The 27,304-nt window shown below is 38.3% G+C and overlaps 1 protein-coding gene across 2 annotated transcripts in view; it reads left to right on the forward strand.

Moving 5' to 3' along the window:
* LOC145981346 (pancreatic lipase-related protein 2-like) overlaps window positions 1-27,304 on the forward strand; it is a 50,969-nt gene that overhangs the window by 17,029 nt on the left and 6,636 nt on the right. For both annotated transcript variants that reach the window (XM_083114572.1, XM_083114573.1), the window contains 4 exons: window positions 5,265-5,363; window positions 11,634-11,872; window positions 15,243-15,369; window positions 25,514-25,625. In XM_083114572.1, coding sequence (XP_082970698.1) covers window positions 5,265-5,363; window positions 11,634-11,872; window positions 15,243-15,369; window positions 25,514-25,625 — 577 coding nt within the window. The remainder of the gene's footprint in view (window positions 1-5,264; window positions 5,364-11,633; window positions 11,873-15,242; window positions 15,370-25,513; window positions 25,626-27,304) is intronic.

Raw genomic sequence — 27,304 nt, forward strand, 5'->3', positions numbered from 1 at the left:
CATCGTCAGTCAGCCAGGGGGTGGGAGGGCGTGAGACTCGTGTTTCTTTCTGATGGGAGCATGTTTATCAAACAGTTGAAGAATAAATGTATTTAACAGATGAACTTGCTCGTCGACTGTGCGTAGGGTGCTAATTTCATACCACGAAACGAGGGCAGCTTCTTCGTTCAGGAGGGTTTCGTCTATCTTCTTAATGTCCCTGTAAGATACATGTTTTTGGCTCGAATTTTGGAACACGGATGTTATATGATACATAAATTAAATCGTGATAGGAAATACCAGGTACCGGAATTTGGCCGTGCCTCGTTACACAATTTTCGTTCGAGACCAGGATGACGTCAAGCCAGGAGTCTGAAGTGGCTGTGTGGTGGGTTGGATTTAGGTGACAGATTGTGAGATTTAAGGCTGAAAACATATCGCAGAATTGCATAGCCTCATCTTTTGTGGCACACAGGTCGACATTCATGTCTCCTAAAACAATTGCATGCGAGTATTTTGGTAGAAAGGTTGCGATGTCGTTTTCGAAGCTTTTGAGGCGGATGCTAGGTGGTCGATAGACTACGCCAAGGAGGAGTTTCTGTTGACAGACGGTGGTTTCCATAATTATGTATTCGGATGATCGGTCGTGGTCGCCAGGTGATTCCGAAAGGATTTTGGCAGAAATGTCCTCGCGTAGATACATTGCCACTCCCCTGCCCCACTTCCCGATTCTGTCTCTCCTGAATAGGCAAAAACCTGGAAGGTGCACCAGCTTACTCGAAAGGCTCTCCTTCAGCCACATTTCCGACATGAGCAGAGCATGCACATGTTTGTTTATTTGGGCAATATTTTGGACTTCAAGGAGATGCACGAGAATGCTTTGTGCATTGATGTGGATGACGTTGAGACTGCCTGAGGGGAGGTTAAACTACGGCCCAGAAGGTGGGTTGCCCATTTGTGACACCGGGGTTGGGGAGCGAATGTCATTGTCGCTTGCTGGGAAAATGCAGATATTTTGCAATTCACTGAAAAATGCCGACGTCGGTGTTGCCGGGAGGTTACCGGCGGGCAAACAGTTTGAGGGGTTGGGAAGCAAGTTTATGGTCTGCCACTGGGTGGGGGTTAATGACAACTGAAGAGGAGGGGGGTGTTGCCAGATTTACATCCACCAGAATATCAGTTTGAGCCATTGGGAATGAGAAGATAATAAAGAAAGAAAATTAACATTTGTCGCTACATCTACCGAACACAAAATATTGGAAATTGGAGATTCACTTACCAAGCCAGCAAAAGTGATGTATTTAAAACCTGCAGGAGACCGAAAACTGAATTCTATATACTTACGCACACATACACGCAAACAGACACGAGCATAACGGTTAACGTAGTAACATAAAAACCAATAACTAACATAATGCGGTCACAAACACTAATACACAAAAATAGCTGAGTTTATGCAATAACGTGGTGGAATTTGATGCACCCTCAGTAGGCAAAATAAATGTTCTGAGTGGCTGCTTATTCCCTGCATGTCCTCTTTATCCCCTCGCGTTCACTCCACTTTGTATAGTTCCTCCAGCATGGTGACGGAGATCTTCCGATTGTTCTTTAGTATGATGATTCTGCCATCCTGAGTCCACACGTTCCTGGGGCCATGCTGCTCCTTGAACTTCTGCAGCACTTGCTGCCTGGCTGCAGTCAGGGATTCCGTGATGAGAAATCTCGTTCCCTTCAGCGCCTTCTTGTTCTTCCAGATTGCGTCCCTGGTTCGGTTGCTGCAAAGCTGGAAGATGATGGGCTCTTCCCAGTTTTGACCGCGTCCACCACTGTTCTCCTCCGGGGGCCGATGCGGTGGGAGCGCTCGATGTGGTCCAGGGTTACGTGTTGCAGGTGGAGGTGTTTGTGCATCGATTCGTCTGTGTCCTCGTTGGCCGTCTCAGAAATGCCGTGTAACAGCAGGCAGTTCCTCCTGGAATACATTTCCATGTCATCAATCAATGTAGAGTTTCTGTCTGTGAATATCAAGCCTGACAGACTTCAGTGTGTCCTTCGTCTCCCATTTAAATTCCAGGAAGGCCACGCTGAGATCCTGCAACGCCGCCTGGGATCCCTTGTCTGTGCTTTCAGCGGGTGGTTGCTGCCCGGTGACATCTCGAAGCCGGCTCTCGAAGGCCCGAAGCCTCTCCTCCACGCTTTACATGGTTGGCAACTACGTTGATGGAAGCTTTCGGCATAATTATGTGCGATTTAGTAATTTGTGTGCTATTTGATCACCACTGATGTGCTGGAAGTGATGATTCCTATGCTGGCACTTATTTCTTCTGGTAATGATGTATGGGATGGGTATGCGCTAGAGAGACTGGAGGAAAAAAAATGGGTGCTCTTGCTGCACGACCACTACTCGTCCACCATCTTTGCGCGGTAATTTGTTGGCAGTGTGCTGGTTACAAAGGCATGTATGTGGTGGCATCTGCAATAAGCAAGCGAATGAATGTGATTCCATTTCCCACAAATATGTAATAATGATAATTATATATATGAAGGGCCAGGGGGAAAAACGATGAATGTGGATTTTTCACCCATTTTGAGATCGCAACGCCATCTGATAGTTCAGAAGCTGTACTATAAGAATGAGAACGGCCTTGGTTGGGAAACGATGAGAAGTGCCTGAAAAACTCATTATTATTTTGGCATATATTAACGTACTTATGAAAAGAAATACTTTGTTTTTCATTTCCTGGCAAATCGTCTCGAATGAACATTCATCGTTTTTCCCCCTGGCCCTTCATATGATATTGCAATGTGTATCCAATTTCAAATCTGCAAAGTAACCTATTTAAAACCCTTACAATTGTCTAGTAGCTATTCCTGTTAGATTATGCCAAAATTGGTCTCTACTTTTTAAATTGTAGGCAGGGTGCAAAATCCCAGGGGGGATGGGGAGATTTGTCCCTACCGACAACCTTGACCTCATCCCCCCACCAAAAGTTTCCTGGGAAGGAGAGTTATTGTTACAACATCAAAATCTTTCTCTCTCTCTCTCTCTCTCTTTCAAGAGATCATTACCAGATCTACAACAATAGCAATGTGCCAATAATGCAAGGCAAATATAACTATGATATATAATTGATTTATATTAATGGAAATCAAAAACTAAACAAAACTATTAACTATTTCATAATTTATTGACATCTTTAACCAGTTTGGAATTAGTTTCTAGTTTATAAATATCTGATGTATAAGAAAGTAAACCTTTATATGTATTTAATAATATATGGAGTGGTGTGAATACAAGGTAAGCTACCAAAGCACTGCTTCGGCATGCAATTCGAATTTTCCATAATTCCCAGGATACTTAGACTCCCCAAAAGTGTCGAGAGGCATTTTTGCGGAGCCCGTGAAATACTAAATTGCCGCAAAGCACTGGCGTGCGGTGTTTTTATCAAGGCAAGCCTGCCCCTTGATGTACTATTATTTACTTAAAAATATATATATTCAGTGCTTCAACTATCTAAATGGTCACCGCACGCTACTGAATATATGTGTTGAATATACCATTCGAAGTAGAGGATGACATTCCCTCCTCTTTCCCAGCCTATTCCCAAGTGTTAAACAAACATCCCCCACTTAGAAATTTCCATTTCGAGCATGAAAACTATTAAAAATTCAACTGCTGAAATGTGAAAAAGGACGGATCATAAATCTGGAATCTTTTGTGGTGGGACTGTGAATTGGACTCTCAACTATTAAGAATTCAACTGCTGAAATGTAAAAAAGGACAGATCATAAATGTGGAATCTTTTGCGGTGGGACTGTGAATTGGACTCTCAACATTCTCAGGCACAAAGGCCATATATATCAGTAATACAGGGTGTCTACTGGTCTGGAAATTCTTGAAATGTCAGGGAAATATACTCTTTTTCTGGAAAAGATCCATGTTTTTGTAGGAGTGCAGTAAAATTAGGTTCTTTGAACATAGAAAGGGACAAATAGTAACTTCTAAATTTATTCAATTTGATATACTGAGTATTACTAGTGATTAGACGAATTATATTAAATAACTGTGAGATAAGAGCTCTTGTTTTGAACTTTTTACCATGTAGAAATCTACTACAATAAGTATTTTTTTTTTATATTTACCACTTTCTTCTTGCAGTTGTTTGGTGGTGCTTGCGTGATAATTGTTATGCATTTTTAGAAAACAAAGCATAATTCTTCAAGAATAGTTGGTCAATAGACAAGTGTCACTTTAAAGCTCATGCTTGTCATGTCCACTCCCCCTGTCCCAACAGCTAATCACTGTTGAGTTTCCCTTCTTGCTATTATTACCTTTACATTTGAAGAAATTATTCTAAAACTTGGTTAGGTAGAATTCTAAGTGTGTGTGTGTGTGTTTAGATAAAATATAGTGATCTCCTTCCACACATACAATGCTAATTGCCCTAATGATTTGCTCTGGAAGGTCTGGAAAATGCAAAATAATCTAACAGTTATTTTTAGTGGTTTTTATTGATTTTATCTGCGATGTTTTGTTCTGGTTTCCCAGAACTTTCTCAAGCTACACTAAGATATACATACAAAAACACAACCTCACATGGCTGGTCACTCTACACTTCTAAGGAAAGAAAGAAGGACACACATTCTTTCCTTAGAAGTGTAGAGTTACCAGCCATGTGAGGTTGTGTTTTTGTATGTATATCTTAGTGTAGCTTGAGAAAGTTCTGGCAAACCAGAACAAAACATCGCAGATAAAATCAATAAAAACCACTAAAAATTTTATTAGATTATTTTGCATGTACAAAAAGTGGTTATGTGAACCTTTAAGAACATTGAGATCTGTAAAAGCTGGAAAAGTCAGGGAATTTTTTTTTTTGTGAAACTGTAGACACCCTGATAATTATAGAAAATGAGACATAATCTTCTTTTATGACTTCGTACATATGTACCAAAGGAAGGAATGTAATAAAAGTATGAGATATCCCAAGGAATGTAACAATTAAGGATGTATCAATATGAAAATTTCCCCAATATCTATAAATGTGAACAAGAGTTTGGTAATACCAGTCCCATAACTGATATAGCATACACATCCTATATAAAATGGAAAATGTTAGATTCTAATTGAGAGGTTAATATTTCCTGTTTCCTTTCTTCATAGATATTAGGAAATTCAGCTAGTTATATTCAATGTTATATTTTCTGTTGTCTTTATATTATTGAATAAAGTATTTTGTAGATTTTACAAATAAAAATCATAAAATAGTTATTTCTATTTTTTTCTTCAGGATTAGATCCTACTGGTCCGGAATTCCAAAACATGGATACCATTGTTTTCCTTGACAGTAGCGATGCAAAATTTGTTGAGATTATTCACTCGGATGTTGGTTCGTATACCTTAGTTTATTTCAAATGCTCATTGATGAAATTAAAGTTACTGAAGAAGAAGTTTTCTCGGGATGTCAGTCAGGTGATTTCCAGATAGGCTTCCGAGCTTTCGAGAGCTAACCTCAGTCTTATCTTCAATCTCTGACTTCAATCCCTGAAAATGAGAGCTCTTCAAAGCTCGGAAGCCTGTCCAGAAATCATCTGGCTGATATCTTGAGAAAACTTCCATCATTCGTAGCCAGGAAAGCTTCAAAAATTACTTTAAAGTTACTGAAATTTTAAGTTAGATGAAAATTTTTGCAGTTTTAATTTATCAGTGTAAACAGTAGTTTAATGACACTATAAATTATACCACTTATGAAATTTGACACTCAATAGACATTAACTAGATCTGGTTTGATCAAGTGAAGCATGCACCAAACTTAGGGGAAATGGGGGCTGAAGAATACAACACTCCAATCTGATGAGACATCAATGAATTCCCAGTGAAGTACTCCCGAGATGATTCTATTCAATGCACACGATGTGAATGCATCATGTGATTCATGGATCAAATAAATGTTTATAACAGCCAGGGATTTATAAAATTTGGATCCCTAGGCACGTATCTAGAATTTATTTTTTTATTTTTTGGGGGGTGGGGGTCCAAACCAAGTGTCTCAGTAATAATGTTAGAAACCTGAAATTTTGTATTTTCAATAGGATTTTGTTTCCCAATTTCGGAACTTCTAATCGGCTGGAAATGTATGGCAAACAAACTCAGAATTTGTCATTTTCTTGAGATAGTGTGGACATGAGCTTCAGCACTGTGAGATATTACACACCTCACAAAAAGTTCGGAATATTATTATGTTTGGCAATAAGTGATAGGCACGGTGGCATATGTCAGTGAAAAGACGAGAACATCTACCAGACAGATACCATTTGTTGTTGCATACCAAGGTCGTTTCTATCACCTATTGTCTAACGGAAGAATATCCCAAACTTTTTGTGAGGAGCGAATTATCACTCAGATACTAGAATATGTATTGCATAACATATCACATGACCTTGGCGTTTATGGTGGAAAAATATTGCTCCTTCCCCCGGTTGAAAGATTTACCATGATGTTTGGCAAGTCTTGCAATGACTACATAACAATGTCACCCTTCGCCACTGAATTATAATAATAATAATAAAATAACTATATTACATTCAATTAAGATAATAAAATATGTAAGTTAATTAATATTGTATTGTTATTATTACATGAATAGGTAAGAAGATGGTAATAATAGAGATGTAACGGTATGTATTAATTAACTAGTTCACGTGTACTCAAGATCTCCAAAATTTGAATGAAACAACCGCTATACAAAGATAAAGAATTTATATTTATTGAAAAACGAAAAAGAATGTTATATCCAGTTGACAAGAAGTAAAGTTCCAGATTGATATTTTATGCATATTGTCATACGTATTAATGTGCATAGATTTTCTTAAGTAATATTAACAAATGAAAATTATATTAAAGAGGAAATAAAAAGTAGGCTTAATTCAGGAAATGCATGTTACTTCTCTCTTCATAAAATTTTGTCTTCTCGTTTAATATCTAAGAAACTAAAAGTTAAAATATACAAAACAGTAATTTTGCCTGTAGTATTATATGGATGTGAAACTTGGTCCCTTACATTGAAAGAGGAACATAAATTGAGAGTATTTGAAAATAAGATCCTTAGAAAAATCTTTGGACCTAAAAGGGATGAGGAGGCAGGTGAGTGGGGAAGGTTACATAATTTAGAACTACATAATTTGTATTCATGTCCAGATATTATTAGAATAATTAAATCAAGAAGACTTAGGTGGGCAGGCCATGTGGCACGAATGGGAGAGGAGAGAGGAGTTTACAGGATTCTTGTTGGGAAACCTGATGGTAAGAGACCTGTAGGAAGGCCAAGACGAAGATGGAGGGACAACGTTGAGATGGACCTAAGGGAAATCGGTAGGGATGGAAAAGAGTATATAGATCTTGCTCAAGATAGGGAAACATGGAAGGCCTGTGTTGCTGCAGCCATGAACCTTCGGGTTTAAGAAGGCTAGAGAGTTAGTTAGTTAGTTAGTTAGATTTTCTTAAGTACTGTCCTTCAAAGCTGTATGACCAATATAATATTTGATTCCCAATAACCTCAGAGAAAATAAATAACATTGATTACACAATAAATGCATTTTTATTATTTAACTAGCTGATTGCTCAATCTTCTATTAGACAGGAAAATAATGAATTCTAACTATAGTGTAAAATGAACTTGGAGTTGAACGGCATTGGGAGTGTCACTATTCATCTTGGCGACCCCTAAAACAATGGATTCCACTCTAATACCGGTCATTTTACATGTCACCCTTTCCCACCCCCACCAATAGGGGTGCCAGAGGTGTCTTGGAGTTGAACAGCATTGGGAGTGTCATTATTCATCTTAGCGACCCCAAAAAGTATGGATTCCACACTAATATCGGTCGTTTTCGATTATTTTTACATGTCACACCTTCCTACCCCACCCCTAGGGGTGCCAGAGATGTCTTGGAGTTGAACGGCATTGGGAGTGTCACTATTCATCTTAGCGACCCCGAAAACTATGGATTCCACACTAATATCGGTCGTTTTTGATTATTTTTACATGTCACCCTTTCCCACCCCCACCCCTAAGGGTGCCAGAGGTGTCTTGGAGTTGAACGGCATTTTGAGTGTCACTATTCATCTTAGCGACCCCGAAAACTATGGATTCCACACTAATATCGGTCGTTTTCAATTATTTTTACATATAACCCCCTCCCACCTCCCACCCCTAGGGGTGCCAGTGTTGTCTTACACCCACAGTATATCTTTCCATATTGCAAGTGATACGTGTACCAAGTTTCGTTGAAATCGCTCCAGGCTTTCGAGAGTTATGCTGGAGCAAACACACACACATACATCCATTTTTATATATTAGATAGATATATGTACTTTGTATAGCTTTCAGGCAGCTTTCAGGCCCTTTGGACATCCTAGCCCCTAGGCTATCTCTTGTTTTGGGCTGACATTATCATTATTATTATTATTATTGACAGTTATGTTATCTTCGTCACACAACACTAATACTGAACATGCACTAAAGAAAAAGAAACCCATACTACATTATGGTTGCCCCAACCTGAAAAACAAGGATGTTTATTTGAACCGTCACTGTCCGACCATTTGACTTTCCTATATTCAATTGTTGGCATTCAAAATGTTTACATTCGTTTCTTTAAGGAAGTTATTTAAATTCTATAAACTCCTTCTTTCATGAAATAAGCAAGTAAAAAGCCTTGACATGCTTTATTTTGCTGTTATCAGAATATTAAGGAATTTTTAATAGGGGATGGTCCTTGTCACTTATGCCCTTTCAGCACCCCGTCCCCCTGGACTTGTGGCCCCTAGGCTATAGCCTGGGATAGCCTAGTGGCAAATCCCCCCTGATAACAGTAGTAACAGTTAAACAGTCATTTACTCTTACATTCTCCACTTAATCTGCCCATGACTCACATGTTGCTTTACTTGCTATCTAAAGCAATCATTAATACATTAATAAATGACTATGAGCTCTCTGCATGCATAAATGTTTATTTGTAATAAGCATGGAGCCAATTAATGTACAAAGTGATCAAAGTTGAACTGATAACCTGGTCACAGAAAACCTAAAGCAGTTACAGGGTGTTTTTATCGTGCGAGTGAGGCCAGCAGTATGTAAGTAGTCCCTCGCAGGTTCCCTGTGCTCATTTATATCTAAGCGTTCAATTCAATTACTTGTTTGTGATTCATTTGATTGTGTACAAACATTTATTTTTATAAAAGTAGAAGCTATTTTAACTTGCAGTCTCTCAACAGTTCATTCTCAGCCGTCATGGACATACTGCCGGCACCACAACTTTCAAAAGTATGCTGTAAATTCTAGAGTGTAAAATAAATTACATGTAATAGTGTTTTGAATATTTCAGTCGCAGCACATGCTGGAAATACTAGGGTGAATCAAAAAGTAAGTTACACCCGACCCGTGTTCCTGTACTAAAAGGTAAAGTGTTCCCCTGTGCATAGCACCACGCCATGAAGGCGTATAGGGGGTGTGGGGGTAACGCCCCACACTTTCTTGATCCGGTCGTGTTCCTGTACTAAGAGAGATAAAATAATCACACTAGGTGGCAACACTGTCTGGAATGTTTTCTTCATACACCAGAAGCAGCCATGCTTCAGCTGGTTTAATATGCGAGTAGTCACAGTGTGAGTATGGCATGTTGTATTGAGGTGCACTCCGTCGTCCGATTTTTGTGGGCACAAAGGCATAATCAGAGTGAAATTCATTGCCAAATTGTCGAGGTGTATGGTGAGAATGCAATATCACGCCCCATGATCGCAAAATGGTGCCAGATGTTCGAAGAGGGAAGATCGAATGTGAACGATGAACTGCATGTTGGGCAGCCTGCAACTGTGAACACTATCGACAACGTGGAGCGTGTGAATGCAATCATTGTTGCTAACCACCGCGTGAAACTTAAAGAGATTGCAAGTGAACTAAACATATCCTATGGTAGTGTGTCTATGCTGATTCATGATCAGATGGGTTATCGTAAACTGTGCTCTCGCTGGGTGACACGCTTGTTAACCAATGGGCACAAGAATCAACGTTTTGATGCTGCACTGTCATTTCTTCGGCGTTATTCCACGGACGGTCTGCAGTTTCTGAGCAAAATCATCGCAGGAGATGAGTCCTGGGTGTACCAATACACTCCTGAGACAAAGAGGGCATCAATGGAATGGAGACACAAGGATTCGCCACCACCAAGAAAAGCCAAAACCTGTCCGATGGTTCGAAAGATCATGCTGACGATCTTCTTCGATTCCGAAGTGAGTTTGTGCCCCGTGGAACAACAATCAATGCCCCGTGGAACAACAATCAATGCCGCAACATACTGTGAGACTTTAAAGAAGCTGAGAAAAGCCATTAAAGATCGAAGGCCAGGAAGATTGAGTGACAACGCTACCCCATACAGGTGGTGTCACACAGGATTTACTGCAGAAATTCAAGTGGGAAGTGTGGTCTCACCCTCCCTAGAGCCACGATTTGGCACCCTGTGACTACCACATTTTTGGTCCTCTCAAACAAGACCTAGGGGGTCAGCGTTTTGCATCAGATGAGGAAGTGCATGAAGCAGTCTCAGAGTGGTTCAAAGAAATTGGACGGAATTTTTACACACAAGGAATCGAAAAAGTGGTCACACGATACGAAAAGTGCTTGGAACACCTTGGTGACTATGTCAAAAAAGTTAAATGTTCATGCGTTTTCTTCCAATATTTTTTTCTTTCTAATGTGTTTTGTTTGTTTTTTACAGGGGGGGGTGTAACTTACTTATTGATTTACCCACGTATAACGTTCCTATTGGAAATCTTCAATGGTCTGAAATTGCACATGTACACGATCAAAGAAAAATTGGACAAGTTCACATTTTTCACGAAAGGAAATAAATAGAATAGCGAATAGATGCGACAAGATAATAATTTTCTTTCCAAACGAATATGTAGGGTATATCAAAAACTCGAAAGAAGTGTGATGTTGATGTATTTTCTCAGTATTTACTATTTGTAGTCTAAATGTAATCCAAGACACCAGAAAAACAATGTGAACACATAAAAAAAAATTATAGAAATCTAATGTCCACAGATATACAAATTGTTGTTTTTCATTGTGTTTATCTAAACTTCAATTTAAGATCAACATAAAATATTATGTTTTACAGTTTATCAAATTACTCACTGTTGTAGAAATATACGTACATCATTCTTTGTTGTATAATTGTAATTAAATAATGAGATGAGAATGTTCCACCAATCCTCCTTTCCTTTCTCGCAAGTCACAAACACGTGTTTCACTTTCCGCATCACTTTCTCATCACCACAGAATAGACAATTAGAAATAAATAGCATTCTGTACCTCTATGCTTCTCCTTCATAATCAATTTCTGCAGCATGTGCTCTGATTGGTCATCAGTCGGTTACAAAAGGCTTTAATTAGAACCGTTCCTATTTACAAATTATTGGACGGTAGTGAGAAATGCAAGAAGCAGCATGACTTGACGTCATTTCCTTTAAACATGGCATTCAACGACTTGTTCGCGATTAATTTGATTGTGTACAAACAGCTTTAGACTGAATGGACATGTTCCAATGTTCCACCTTTCTACATTCTTAATTCCTGATGTTTTTTATCCATGAGCAGAAGGCATGGGCTTGAAGAATCCCAGTGGGCATGTTGACTTCTATCCCAACGGCTTCCAGCGCCAACTCGGCTGTTCGGCATCTCACTGCAAATGGCAGATATGGGAGACGCCCAAGAAGCCTTCCTGCCTCTTCACCTGCAGCCACAAAAGGGTCATTGATTATTACATCAGTGCATTCAAAAATCCTCTGTGCAAATTTGTTGCATTTGCATGCTCTTCTTACAGTGCATTCAAAAAGGTAAGTGATGCTTCTTTTATTTTATTTTTTTAGTTTAAGGAAGTAAGGTGATTGCATGTGTGTAGAGAACTATGAAATTGCAATTCTCCTGTTAATACATAATGAAAGTATGTCAAAACATTGAAATCTAGCCACGTGTTTTGATTGAACTGAGTGGCTTCCTAACAAATATTTCTTTTCACTTGTTCATGATATGTTCTGAACATCTAAACCCTTAGTTTTTCTTGTATGTACGCATTGCTTGCATTGTAGAATTATTTTCCTGTAGTTTAGGAAGAGAAGCATTTGATTAAAAAGAGAAGGGTTTTAAAAAGATTAACGGGAAACACAGAGTTGAATGTCTGGGAAGCTTTGTTCATTGCAGAAGAACACTGGAATAAATTAAATAATGAAAATTGTAACATAGATCCAGTATGGAGTTTTCTTTTTCACAAATGGAGTAAGCCACCATCTTTAAAATTTATTGTAACAGAAAACATCAAGAGACTTTGTGAAAACAATAATGAATTTAAATTACCTAATGATATTTGGGATTCATAATTTTAAATAAATGTGATCAAAAATTTTTAGCTGAAATAAAAATAAAACAGACTGCTTCTTTTCACAGTTAAGTTGCTATATTACAACAATGTAACATTGACCACATCCATTATATAACGGATTCTTTTTGTTTAAAAAATTGCTAACCATTTTTATAACTGTATCTTTAGTCAAAATGAAAATAAATGTCTGATGAAGGGAGCGTGTGTTCTCCTCAAACGTCACAACGAAAATCTGTTTTCTTATGCTTCTAATAACCATAAACTACAGGAAAATACATCTAAACCCTTGCGGTTTACTTGGTTTAACCCCTTAAGTGTGGATTCTCCCAGGTAAGTCACTTCTAGAAAATGGAGGTTATTTCTTTGTTCTTCTTCTTTTTGTGATTCTGATTCACTTTCACTGCTTACAGAGGTCAAGAACAAGTGCAACTTGGCTCTCGATGTGCTGGAAACGGCATCGCCTTATAATCAAGGGATCTCAGGTTTGATACCTGGTGGAGGCACATTGAACATTGTTTCAGATTCCACTTTGAACCGTAGGTCCAGTTCCAATTAGCCTATATGCGCATAAAGTGGACTTAAAACAAACAAATCTTTAAAAAGTGAACTCGTGCAAATTTGGATTTTGAGCCATGTTTTGGTTTTCTATTATGCACAAACTACACCGCACAATTTATCTCTTTCTTCTTCTTTTTCATCTTCTTCCTCTTCTGCTACTGTTTTTGTTTTGACTAAAGCTATCAAACATCTGGACATGTATATATACGCCATCTGCACTCGAATCTAGTCAAAGCAAACAAAGCATATACTGTATATATATATATGCCTTTCACACTGCAACAGCACATTGCAGATGGTGTATACGTGGGCATACCCAAAAGAAACCAAACTAATTTTGTGGTGGGCAGAGCTTTCGTAGTACCACGTTTTGCCGCTAGGAGCGCATAGAGCGAACCTTTCTGAGTCCGTAAGCCGAGTGCCGTCGCTGAAGCAGGTCAGGACATGTTTCGGCGGAGTTTAGAGTGACAGCTGTTTTGTGTGATCGTCGTTTTTGCAATGGCTGATTTTCGGGAACAGCGTGCAGCGGTGAAATTCTGCTTTTTGCTCAGAAAGAGTGGAACAAAAACTCTTGAAATGTTAAAAACGGCGTACAAGGACGATGCTATGGGGAAAACTCAAGTGTTTGAGTGGTTTTCCCGTTTCAAAAATGGTGAAATGTCAATTGATGACAAACCTCGTTCTGGTCGTCCTTCCACAGCCCGAACACATGACAATGTTGAAAAAATTCGTGAAATCATCAACGAAGATCGACGACGAACCATTGAACAAATTGTGTTGTCAGGAGTGACTTGGAGTTCAGTGCAGCGAATTTTGACAGACGATTTGGGAATGAAAAGGGTGGCTGCCAAATTCGTGCCACGACTGCTGACTGCTGAACAAAAACAAGGTCGCGTGGAAGCATGCCGTGCTTTGAAAGAAGAGTCCCAAAATGATCCAAACTTTTTTTTCAAAAATTATCACAGGTAACGAAACGTGGTGCTAAGCTTACGATCCTGAATCGAAGCAACAATCAAGCCAGTGGAAGACTTCAAGTTCGCCGTGCCCCAAGAAAGCTCGTCAGGTGAAATCAAACATTAAAACAATGCTGCTTTGTTTCTTCGATGTGAGAGGAGTCGTCCATTCAGAGTTTGTTCCGCAGGGTCAGACAGTTAATCAGGCTTTCTACTTGGAAGTTTTGAAACGATTGCGCAACAGTGTGCGGCGGAAGCGGTCCGATTTGTGGCAGTCGGGTGACTGGTTTTTCCATCATGACAATGTCCCGGCTCACACAGCCCTGTCTGTACGACAATTCTTGACCAAAAATAGTATGACCTGTGTTCCTCACCCCCCATACTCACCCGACCTTGCCCTGTGCGACTTTTTTTTGCTTCCTAGAATGAAAGGAGACATGAAAGGACAGTGTTTTGCTGATGTTGCTGAGGTGAAGAAAAAAACGATGAAGGCGCTGTCACACATCACAAAAGATGACTTTAAAAAATGTTTTGAAAAATGGAATCAAAGATTGGACAAGTGTCTTAATGCAAGTGGAGAGTACTTTGAAGGGGATTGAAGGTTTGTACTTAAATTGTGAATAAATAAGTTCACAAAAAAATTAGTTCGGTTTCTTTTGGGTACGTCCACGTATATATATATATATATATATATATATATATATGCCATCCACAATTAGGAGGTTAATAACAGATGTTATTTTTGCAGTCACCAACAGCAATACTCGAATTTCAATTTATACTTGTTCAGGTAAGAAAATAAAAAAAAACAAGCAGGTCTCCCCCTTGCCAAGTAGGAGGCAAGTAGGAACACATTCTTGATCTTGCTTACAGTGGAAGTGGTGTGATTAACACCACACTTCAGGGTGCCACTTGCCTGAAGATGGGAGGCTGTAGGATACCCATTCTTTGGAAAGATATCAGTGATTAAATTCGAATGATAACAATATCACCAATACAATATAAAATGGCATCTGACTACCAAGCAAGAGACCCGGGTTCGATCCCCTTGGGGGAGAACCAGGATTTTTTCCCTGTTCAAGCAGCTCCGGCACCCACCCAATGTTGTACTAAAGTGGTTACCTGGAGGAAACCCTGGAGGGGTAAAGGTGGCCAGGGGCGTGGTGCTGATTACATCACCCCCATCTTCGACCATGATCAAGAAAGAGTGGGGCCCTAACTCCACAACCCCTTTACACATTCATGGTGTGGTGCAAAGCACAGGGGAGCAGTTTACTTTACAATATGAAATGGAAACTCTATTTTAATTTTTTTCAGGCTGAATGTGCCAGTTGTGGCAGTGATAAGTCAAAATGTGCAGTTCTTGGAAACCTTGTTGATCTTAGCATTCACAACCCAGGAGCAATGTACTTCTTTGACACAAAGGAGAAGCCTAATTTTTGTTGTAAGTGTACCAATTGATTTTACTTTTCTTTTCCAAATAAACATTGTGTAGATGTTCAACATTTTACAGCTGCTAAGGAACATCAAGATGGCCAATTTCCTCAGTGAGGCCTCTTTTTGGTTTTATACGTTCTTGAAAAATTACATTTTTATCCTGTTTGTATGCAATCGCAATATACAGATTCACGGTAGGCACTAGAGTACTGCAATGAGGACTTTTTGCTCAAGCACTCGATAGTTCACATGGGTAACGCTAGATGGGAAACAGGTCTTGATAGGTCTTCTGCTCGAGCGAAAAACGATCAAACAAGCAGAATACGCTTCAACGCTCAAAGCCTATTAGTACACGTATTTCCATCATTTGTCTGTGGCCCTCAAATATGGATCATGAAGTAAAAGACCTAACTCTCTAACTAACTAACTAACTCTCTAGCCTTCTTAAACCCGAAGGTTCATGGCTGCAGCAACACAGGCCTTCCATGTTTCCCTATTTTGAGCAAGTTCTATATACTCTTTTCCATCCCTACCGATTTCCCTTAGGTCCATCTCAACGTTGTCCCTCCATCTTCGTCTTGGCCTTCCTACAGGTCTCTTACCATCAGGTTTCCCAACAAGAATCCTGTAAACTCCTCTTTCCTCTCCCATTCGTGCCACATGGCCTGCCCACCTAAGTCTTCTTGATTTAATTATTCTAATAATATCTGGACATGAATACAAATTATGTAGTTCTAAATTATGTAACCTTCTCCACTCACCTGTCTCCTCATCCCTTTTAGGTCCAAATATTTTCCTAAGGATCTTATTTTCAAATACTCTCAATTTATGTTCCTCTTTCAATGTAAGGGACCAAGTTTCACATGCATATAATACTACAGGCAAAATTACTGTTTTGTATATTTTAACTTTCAGTTTCTTAGATATTAAACGAGAAGACAAAAGTTTATGAAGAGAGAAGTAACATGCATTTCCTGAATTAAGCCTACTTTTTATTTCCTCTTTAATATAATTTTCATTTGTTAATATTACTCCTAAGTATTTGAATTTGGAAACTGTTTCAAACGAGTTGTTATCAATAATTAGATTTTGATTATTACCTAACACTTGGTTTCGGCCTGTAAGCATATATTTAGTTTTCTCTTTGTTAACTTCCAAACCTATCTCTTTAGCAGTTTTGAAAAATATTTTAGCATTATTCTTAATTGTATTCACATCATCCCCCAATAAGTCTACATCATTTGCATATGCTAACAACTGAGTCACACCATTCAATTTTAGTCCTTCTTTAGTTTCTTTTACCTTCCTAACAGCATATTCTAAGGCAAAATTAAAGAGCAATGGAGATAATGCATCTCCTTGTTTTAACCCATCATGAATTGTAAATTTGTCAGACATATTAATACCCACACGAATTTTACTTTCTGTTTCACTGGTGCATACTTTTATCATACTAACAAGCTTCTTAGGTATTCCAAACTCAACTAATATATTATATAGTTTATCTCTTTTGACTGAATCATATGCTTTTTTGAAATCAATGAATAGCTGATGGACATTTTGATTATATTCCCACTTTTTTTCAAGTGTCTGTCTGATGTGAAAAATTTGATCTGTAGTTGATCTGTTACGTTTAAATCCACATTGATAATCACCTATAATTTCATTAGCATATGGGGTTAGTCTTGTTAAAAGAATGTTAGATAATATTTTATATGTTGTTGAGAGTAGAGAAATTCCACGGTAATTATTGCAGTTCATTTTATCACCTTTTTTAAACACAGGAACAATTATGGATTCTTTCCACTGTTGAGGGATTTCTTCTTTATTCCATATTAAACAGATTAATTTATGAATTTGATACATTAATGAATTTCCACCATATTTAATGAACTCAGCTGGTATTAAATCAATGCCAGGTGCTTTGTTATTCTTTAGCCTTTTAATAGCATCTTTAACTTCAGTCAAGTTGGGTTCTGGAACTAAAGGTTCTGCTGTGTGTACTTCATTCACTTCTGATTTATCTCCTACATGGACATTTAAAAGGTCATTAAAGTAGTTCTTCCATCTATTTAGAATATCACTTGGGTCAGCTAGAAAATCACCGTCTTTATCTTTTATCAAGTTTACTTTAGGTTGCCACCCCTTTCTAAATTCATTTACACCTTTATATAAATCTCTGATATTTTTATTTTTGCTGTTTGTTTCAATTTCGTTAATTTTGGTTTTCAAGTAATCTCTTTTTTTACTTCTAAACGTGCGGTTAACTTCTCGCTTTATTCTATTATAATTGTTTAGATTTGTATCATCAGAGTTATTTAACCACCTAAGTCTAGCCTGATTTCTTATTTCTATTAGATTATGACATTCATTATCAAACCATGGCTTACTTTTTCTCGGTTTATGGTATCCTATACTTTCTTTAGCAGCTGATTCTATTGCATTACGTATGTGCTCCCAATTCTTATTTACGTCTGTTTCATTTATATTTTCATCATAATTTAAATCCTGCAAAACATCAAATCTATTTGACAGTTTAATTTGGTAATCTTTCTTAATTCTTTCATCAGTAAACTTTCCTGTATCAAATTTTAGAACTTTTAGATTTTGTTGCTTATGATTTATCACTGAGAGTCTTTCTCTTAATTTAGCAATTACTAAATAATGGTCACTAGCACAGTCAGCACCTCTATGTGTACGAACGTCAATTATACTAGTATGCCTTCTCTTATCAATGAGAATATGATCTATCTGATTATGAGTTTTACCATCTGGAGAAGACCAGGTATATTTATGGATATCTTTATGTTTAAAAGTGGTACTTTTCACAATTAAATTCTTTGAGGTTGCAAAAGTAATCAATCTTATACCATTATCATTACTTAATTCATGAAGACTTTCTTTACCAATCGTGGGTTTAAATGTCTCTTCTTTGCCAATTTGTGCATTACAGTCACCTAACAGAATTTTCATATCATACTGAGAAAATTTATCAAAGACCTGTTCTAACTCTGCATAAAAATCATCTTTAGTATTATCATCTTTATCTTCCGTTGGTGCATGTATGTTTATTAAAATAATTTTACACCACCTACCCTGTAAAACTGCATATGATATCCTATCATTAATAAATTCTACTGTTTTAAGAGCCGATATAATTCTATTATTTATGAAAAAGCCTGTTCCAAAATTATGATTTTCAGTACCACCATAGAAAAAAGTATAATTTTTAGTTTTACAATTCCCTTCTCCTGGCCACCTAACTTCCTGGACAGCTACTACATCTAATTTATACTTAACTATCTCATTAACTGTACACTGAAATGCCCCAGGCCGGTAAAGGCTCAGAACATTCCAGGTGCCTAATTTAATATCCTTCTTCCTAACGTAGATCTTATCCTTAGTCCAGAGACCTCCCAAAGTAGTCCCCACCCGGAGATCCGAACGGGGGACTATTTTACCTCCGGAATATTTTACCTTGGGAACATCCATGGCCTTATATTGTTGTTTCTTGACATGTGTTTTTACAGTGCAGAGTTGTCAGCTCTACGCCTAACCCCCAATATGAATGGAGGAACTACTACACAAGACGAACACAAACACATTAGACAGCACAACTACTACACAAGACACACACAAACACATCACAACTACAACAAAATATAAACACAAACACACCACAACTACTACACAAGACAAACACAAACAAATTAGACAGCACAACTACTACGCAAGACACATACATACACACCACCGATACTACACAAGACAAACAGAAACACATTATACAGCATAACTACTACACAAAATAAACACAAACACACTAGGCACTACAACTACTACACAAGACAAACCCAAAAACACTACACAGCACAACTACTGCACAAGACACACAAACACATAACAACCACTACACAAGATAAAACACAAATGCACAACTACTACTACACAAGATTATATATACACACATACACACACATACATACATATACATACATATGTGTATATACGTATACACATATATATACACACACACACACACACACACACACACATATATATATATATATATATATATACAGGAATAGGGTTAGAAATGGTGCCAGAAGGGCGGATAAACACAAATAATGAAGGAGACAGCAAACACCCACCATGAACATGAATATAAATTATGTAACCTTCTCCACTCACCTGTCTCTTTGTCCCTTTTAGGATTTTATTTTCAAATGCTTTTAATTTATGTCCCTCTTTCAATGTAAGGGACCAAGTTTCGCATCCATATAATACTACAGGCAAGACCTAACTCTCTAGCCTTCTTAAACCTGAAGGTTCATGGCTGCAGCAACACAGGCCTTCCATCTGTCTCTATCTTGAGCAAGATCTATATACTCTTTTCCATCCCTGCTGATTTCCTTTAGGTCCATCTCAACGTTGTCCCTCCATCTTCGTCTTGGCCTTCATACAGGTCTCTTACCATCAGGTTTCCCAACAAGAATCCTGTGAACTCATCTTTCCTCTCCCATTCGTGCCACATGGCCTGCCCACCTAAGTCTTCTTGATTTAATTATTCTAATAATATCTGGACATGAATACAAATTATGTAGTTCTAAATTATGTAACCTTCTCCACTCACCTGTCTCCTCATTCCTTTTAGGTCCAAAGATTTTCATAACAATCTTATTTTCAAATACTCTCAATTTGTGTTCCTCTTTCAACGTAAGGGACCAAGTTTCGCACCCATATAATTCTACAGGCAAAATTACTGTTTTGTATATTGTAACTTTTAGTTTCTTAGATATTAAACGAGAAGACAAAAGTTTATGAAGAGAGAAGTAACATGCATTTCCTGAATTAAGTCTACTTTTTATTTCCTCTTTAATATAATTTTCATTTGTTAATATTACTCCTAAGTATTTGAATGAAGTAAAAGACTCAGTGAAATTGAAAATTAAGTGAAGTTAGTCATCATCTTCATGTTGAAATTCAGTTCTGTGTATCTTACAATACACAGAGATATGTGAAAATGAAATGGATGATTATGGGCCGAAACTACCTAGGCCAACATTTTATGTTTCTACGATTATTGTCACAATAAAATGACGTTTGATTGAATGTTATAACTGCATGTTATTATTTTGCAGAATATGATTTTCCTATTCAATAAGTGAACAATGATATATTTATTGCACTGTGATACAATATTTTTTAATAGCTTAGGCAGGTCTGTCAGCATGTGTATCCATTTTACGTTTCAATCTGTAGATATTGCATACTTTCATATACATTGTATTTGAGTCTTACATAATAATAAATGGAATTTTTATTTAGACTTGTAATTGCGTATAGTGGTTTCCTTCCATGTATGGGTTGCAGGTTGACAATACTGCTTATTAGGGTCAGAAATACGCGACACTGCCAATCATTGTGTTACACTCAAGCGTGGGAGAATCAAGCGATTTTGAGCAAGCGAAAGATGTCCCGTGCAACACTCTAGTAGACACTGACATTGATTTTTTTCTGTAAGAAAGCACATTAAAAGCAATAGTAACTAAGATTAGAGTATCATGTCAGCAGTGAGGCTAACAGTGTGAGTTGGCTGAAACTACCTCATTCTTGAAATCTTGCAAGCTCACCACACTTACATAAGACACTTATTCTGTGTGATGCTTTTTAATGAAGATACAATTTGTAATTTCTGTCCAAAGTTCTCATATTCTAGACAGCAGTCCTTATCTTGAGTGTATTGAAGTTTTAGTTTATTGTATGTGAGAAAAGAGATGCCAGCGACAGCCACAAATCCATGCTGCATAGAGTTTCATACACTTCAAGACCCTGCAATAAAACTCTATAATCATTAGAAACATGAAGATGGGACATGATACTAATGAAGAGTATTATCAAAAATATTATTTGGTTTGCCTAGCTACCCATTATCTGCGTTAGACTCAAAACTTCTTGTTGTTAAAATGAGGCTTCAACAAGCAAGACATAAGACAACACCCTGAATAATACATATGGTGGAGTTGAGTTGCCAAAATTATTTACAGTTGTTTAGTAGCCATTCAAATCCTTCACGAATTGTTGTCATTTAATAGGAAGATCCAAAGTTCTCAGACACTTACAACATTCTTATTTTTATTCTATTACTACTGTGTCTATGTAATGAGAATATGTTATCATCATATCATGTTATACAATTACGAGTTTGTAGATTAGTTGAAAAGTGATCTGCAAAGTCACTGCAATGCAATAGTTCCGGCAATATCAGCCTGAAGCACAAACAGTAGTCTCAGGCATGTATCCAACAGGGGGGAGGGAGCTTAGGGGGCTCGAGCCCATCCCCCTCCAAAGTTTTCGGTTTACACTAGATAAAATGAGGTTTTTGGTTTCTTTTGGTGTGAAATAAAATAATGTGGTGATAATTTAAGGAGAGAAATAATTATCGAGGCAAGTCGGAGAATGTTCTGTAAACCTCTTATTGATAAAAGTACGTATCCAAGGTGGGGTACGAGCGGCTCGAGCCCCACCCCCCTCCAAGAAAATTTTTAGTTTACACTAGATGAAATTAGGTTTTTTGCTTCTTGAATAATGTGACGATGATTTAAAGAGATGAACAATTATCGAGATAAGACGGAGAATGCTCTATAACCCTATTATTGTTAATAGCACGTATCCAAAGTGAGGATCAGGGGGCTTGAGCCCCTCCGTCAGTATTTTTTTTTTTGTTTACCCTAGATAAAATTAGGTTTTTGGCTTCTTGAATAATGTGACGATAATTTAAGGAGAAAAATACTTATCAAGGCGAGACGGAGAATGTTATATAACCCTGCTATTGATAATATTGCGCTTCAACTTTTCTTGCGCTTTCGGTGTTGTTGCAGTGAACTTGAGCACTATGTAGGGACTTGTCAGCATTCAGAAGCTGCACAACAAAAGTAGCACGAGACGTAGGGCGATTCGTTGTATTTTTTAATCTCTGAAAAGCGCGAGAGGAAACGTTCTTGAATAAGAGAAGGAGTGGAACTACAGGCAATATTTACGAATCATTTTATCTGCTGAACATTCTAGAATATAATGAGGATATAAATACGCTGCTTCAATTTCCCGATTCATCTGTAAAACAGAATTGGTTCATACAGTCGATTAGTGATCACTGATCAGTCAATGTCCATGATCCACCCTTGACTTCAACTGATTTTTCGTTAAAATGTCTACATAGTACATGTCAAATCATAAGAGGTTGCCTGTATAGTGAACAAGCACAGAAAATAATGGAGCAAGAAGAATACTGAGGGGCATTCCCACCAGTTGAGGAGAATTTTTTCTTCTGTGGTCAACAAGAGCTACCACTTCTAGGTGACGATGACAGTGGCCTATTAAGGGAGATTTCACACCATGTTGCCTGAGGATTTGACAAGTCGAAAGCAGATTTGTGCGGCCTTTTGTGTCGCTACGGTGTGAAACGTTTCTGTTGATTGGTTCATTCCAAACGACATGTATCGTGTGTCCCTTCAGTCTAAAATCTTGAAGATTAGTCACAAGGATGGAAAATTAGGGCTTTGTTAAGGTTAGGTGCAAAGGCAGGCGACATCACCCTAAAGGATAATATCCAAACCTGCAGAAAGAACGTATTTTACTTCAGTCTCCAATACGAAATGATAAAAACTTCTGGTGAGTTGGTTTTAAAAAATGTGTCGAAATAAAGAGAGGCGTGCCCAGGATTTTCGGAGGGGAGAGGGGTTACGCATACTAGTTTCGGTGGTCAGTTTCCTCATTTTGCCATCTTTCCCTGTCTTTGACGTTCCTTTTTTAGGAATACTGTGGTCAAATGGGGTTATGACCCAACCAACCCTCCTTGGGCACATAATTGGATATAAATGAGTAAGCATATGATCATATCGGGAGACAAGACATTAGATGTGTTGGGAACGGAAGGGTTTTCACTGTGCATTAGTTTCGCGATCCAGCTGTATTCTAGAAGACTTCCTTTGTTTCGTGCTGATATATGACAATACTGCGGAAGCTATGACAGACAATTTTGAACACTTGGGAGTGCTTAGGCCTGAATATGAACAATTTGGTGGGTTTCGGCTTTTATAAGAGCTGCAAACATGGGACGACAAGACACATTAGTGATGTTCAGGCTCGAACCAGAGAGAAATATTCGAGAACTGTCTGCATCCAGTTTGCAGCCCACAGTTTGAATCTCGTGTTGTCGAGTGGATTGTCCATCCCATGCATATGTAACAGCTTCGTAATAACACTTCTGGTATATAGATGTTTTGATGCCTAATGAAAAGAAATGGACATACACACATACTGAGATGGTTCCGACACACAATGTTAGTGCATGGAAACAGGGGGGGTCAATTGGTACAAAATGTTCCAATTTGACCTTCCAATTAAAATGACAGCCTTAAACAGTGGCAACGATTTAGGGGATAGTTGTTCCCCATATTTTTGGCACCACACTATCACACTATGGCCTCTTCATGCTAAACCTTGTCTACCAAGAGAAATTAGACTTTCCTTGCACACCCTTCCCCCCCCCCCCCATTTTGGAACCCAATTGCCACCACTGGCCTTAAACATACAATTGTGAGGTTCTATCTATACCCTATTAAAAATGGTGTTCAGCCCCCCCCCCCCCCGAAAGGAATTCCTGGATACGTGCCTGAGTAGTCTAGAAGGTCTCCAACCGCTAACAACAAGCTGCTTAGCAGGACTCAATCTACTGAGCTCGAGACTTCCTAACAAATGTCTCTTCTTATTTCTTTTCACATGTTCATGTTATGTTCTGATCATCTAAGCCTTTGTGGTTTACTTACATTGTTTGTCAGTTTCTGCTTAACTTCCAGAGCAGATGATTTTGAGAACTGTTCCTTGCGTGAAATGTCTCTCAGTGCAGGTATGAGTCTCGCAACTCAAAGATGATGAGACAGGAGTTTCTCAGGTAAATGTCTGGTCACTGCTGGGGTGAACGCAATGCAATTGCGAAGTACGACAGGACAAAAAGGGCCGGCAGTGATTGGAAAAAAGTCAGATTGCTTTGAGAGGAGAGCTGGAGGTCTTGAGAGAGAGGGGTTCGAGACTGCATGCCCGAACAGGGTAAGTTCCATCTTCCTTTGCAACCCAGGCCAGCAGGCAGAGAGGAAGATGACACTTTGTGAACAATCACAATCAATTCTGGGCCTAGATTGTAATGGGTACAAAAAGCAGATCTTTATTTGAAATCCTTCCCAGAATACCAATGGTTGCGGTCTGCTCAATTGGTAAATCTGGTGGTTCCAAGGGACAGGGCCAATCTCAATTTCCTGTGGTGGAATTTTGAGGATCCAATGCACTGAGAGCCAGTGCTTTTAAACACTTTTACGTAATTTATATTGCACTTTTCCTGGAGAAAATTTCTGAGGGCTTCCAACACAAAGATTCCGAACAAGAAAAAAATATTAAAAAAATGGCTGTACAAATGGGAGAGCCTTCAACCTCTGCATTCAGGAACTAGTTTGAGTATTTGAAGTTTCGTAGTCTCGCTATCCAGCATTGATCAATCAAAAAATGGTACTGCTGTACCATGACAATGCTCCAGTGCAATCTCAAGTGTGTTCTTGGCTCAGATTGAAGTTCTGTCACACCCTTCATTACAGCCCTGCCCCCTGCAGTCATATTTTCACCATTTCTGGTCCAATTTCCGCAAGGAAGGTACTTCAGTTTAGCAGAGGTGGTCCCCAAACTGGTTTGTGCTGGAATCAGTAATTGGCAGGAAGACAGGGCAAAAACATATCTCGTGGCAGCATTATTTCCAAGAATTGTTGATTATTTATATGTTTGGCAGAATGAAAATGTAGTTCATAATATCAGTTGTCGATATTAGTAATTTTTTATATTGGTACTGCATAACATTGTCAACATTTCATATTGGCCCATCCCTGCATTTATGCAACAATTGCTACAGTATATTCTTGAATATCAAGTATCAATACTGCGAGAAAAATTATGAAATGTTCCCACTAAAAGGGTCCTAGTGTTTGTCCAAGCACATTTGAGTAGAATTCCTGTTTAGCACACTTAGCAGTTAGGAAAATATTTCTGCAACTTTATTTTTATTGCACTATGTGTGGTTACATTCAAACCTTCATGTTTTGTTTCAGTGTATCACATTGTAATAGAAGTGAAAACTGGAAAGAGTCCTTCAAATCTTATGTTTGGTTCCTTGAGCATTATGTTGCAGGATGATTTACACTCCGTTTCATTTGATCTTGGGTAAGTAGATGCTGCCATTTATTAATATTGTAATGTATTTGGGTGCAAAAATTCTAAATGTATTGCAATTATACAATTACAAGTTTGTGTAGTACTGGCTACAAAGCACTTAAAATCGTATGCTATAAACAGGGTGTCTACCAAAATAACAGTTCCAAAATTCTTGACTGTGATTGTTCTTTTTCATGAATTTTTGTTGGCTTTTTTCATTTTTCTTAACATTTATTTATACGACCCCTACTTACGTTAAGTTGGAAATTAGCAATTAAGAAAAAAAATATTTACGAGGGACGTTCCAAAAGTAAGTTTCGTCATTTTTTTTCACAGGAAAGCTTTATTACAAACAGAAGAATACAATGTCATAACAAAATGCAATATTTTGGCTATTTTTCCACATAGTCGCCACCGACATTGATACATTTGTTGTTACGTGAAATCAATTTCAAGAAACCTTCCTGGTAAAAATCGGTGCCCAGCAAATTTAAGGAAGTTCTTCATAGCCTGCTGCACTTCTTCGTTGCTTCCGAAGTGATGCAGGAAAAAGGTGGACGTCTGATGGGGCAAGATTGGGGCCGTAAGCTGGGTGATTAAATCTCTTCCATCCCAGACACGAATGTGTTCTGCAGTGACCCTTGCTGTGTGGAGTCTTGCATTGTCGTCCAAGAACAAAATCTGAATAGGAAGTCATTGCCCTCGCACTCGTATTGCGTCAAGTGTTCACCCCTGAGCACAAGACTGCAAGAATGACAAAAGCCCATTCATAGCACCCGACAGCACGCACTTCCATTTGTGACCACGTTTCTGTCATACTGGTTTGCACTCGAATGAACTCGGGCATGTCAATCTGCTGCTTATCTCTATTCTTCGGCACTCCGCGTAAGCGCCATCGTTCCTCAGCTCTTGCTCCTCCCGTCGTGAATTCAGGAAAGATTGTCTTTTGTTATGGCAATGTGTTTTTTCACTTTGTAATACAGCTTCCCTGTGAAAAAAAATGACGAAACTTACTTTCAGAATGTCCCTCGTATTTTATGAGAAACCCCAACCAAAAGGCGAGTTAAGATGGAAACTGAAGCAGTAGTTAGCAAAAGAATTAGACTTGCTTTATCTATTAATGCAATCTGGACTGCCACATTGCAGACTAGCAAGGCTCAACATCTGAACTCCCAGCCAATATAATCTTCTGGGGCTCGTGTTGGTTGTCCCTATATATTTGTGATTATCTCTTCATACATCTTGTCTTACCACCACCCATTCTCATCTTTGTAATTAGCCAAAGGGGCAGAAAAGTGAAGTAAAATAAACTAAATCAATCAATCAGTCATTGTGGTAGCAAAAATTGTTGACCACAAGAAGAAGGCACATCCAGAAAGTAAGTTCCATTTGCAATTTATTGTATGTCGCAGCTGCATTGCAATCGCAAGAGTGCGCATGTGTGCCAAGTACTTGGACCCATCAGTAAGGCAGAGACGTCAGTGTTAGATGAGACAGAAGTGCAGACGCTTCGTAATGGGTTGCAATAATGTTAAAAAAAATCAAAATACCTGCCACGTGTGGAATATGGTCTTTGAATGTACGGAATGTGTCAGCAGCTGAAATTCACTGTCAAATTGGTGAAGTGTATGGTGAACAGATCATGAGTGCCTCAATGGTACGGAGATGGGTGTGACAGTTTAACGAAG

This window comes from Lepisma saccharinum, chromosome 29 (genome assembly GCF_977018435.1).
Source record: "Lepisma saccharinum chromosome 29, izLepSacc3.1, whole genome shotgun sequence".
Taxonomy (NCBI): domain Eukaryota; kingdom Metazoa; phylum Arthropoda; class Insecta; order Zygentoma; family Lepismatidae; genus Lepisma; species Lepisma saccharinum.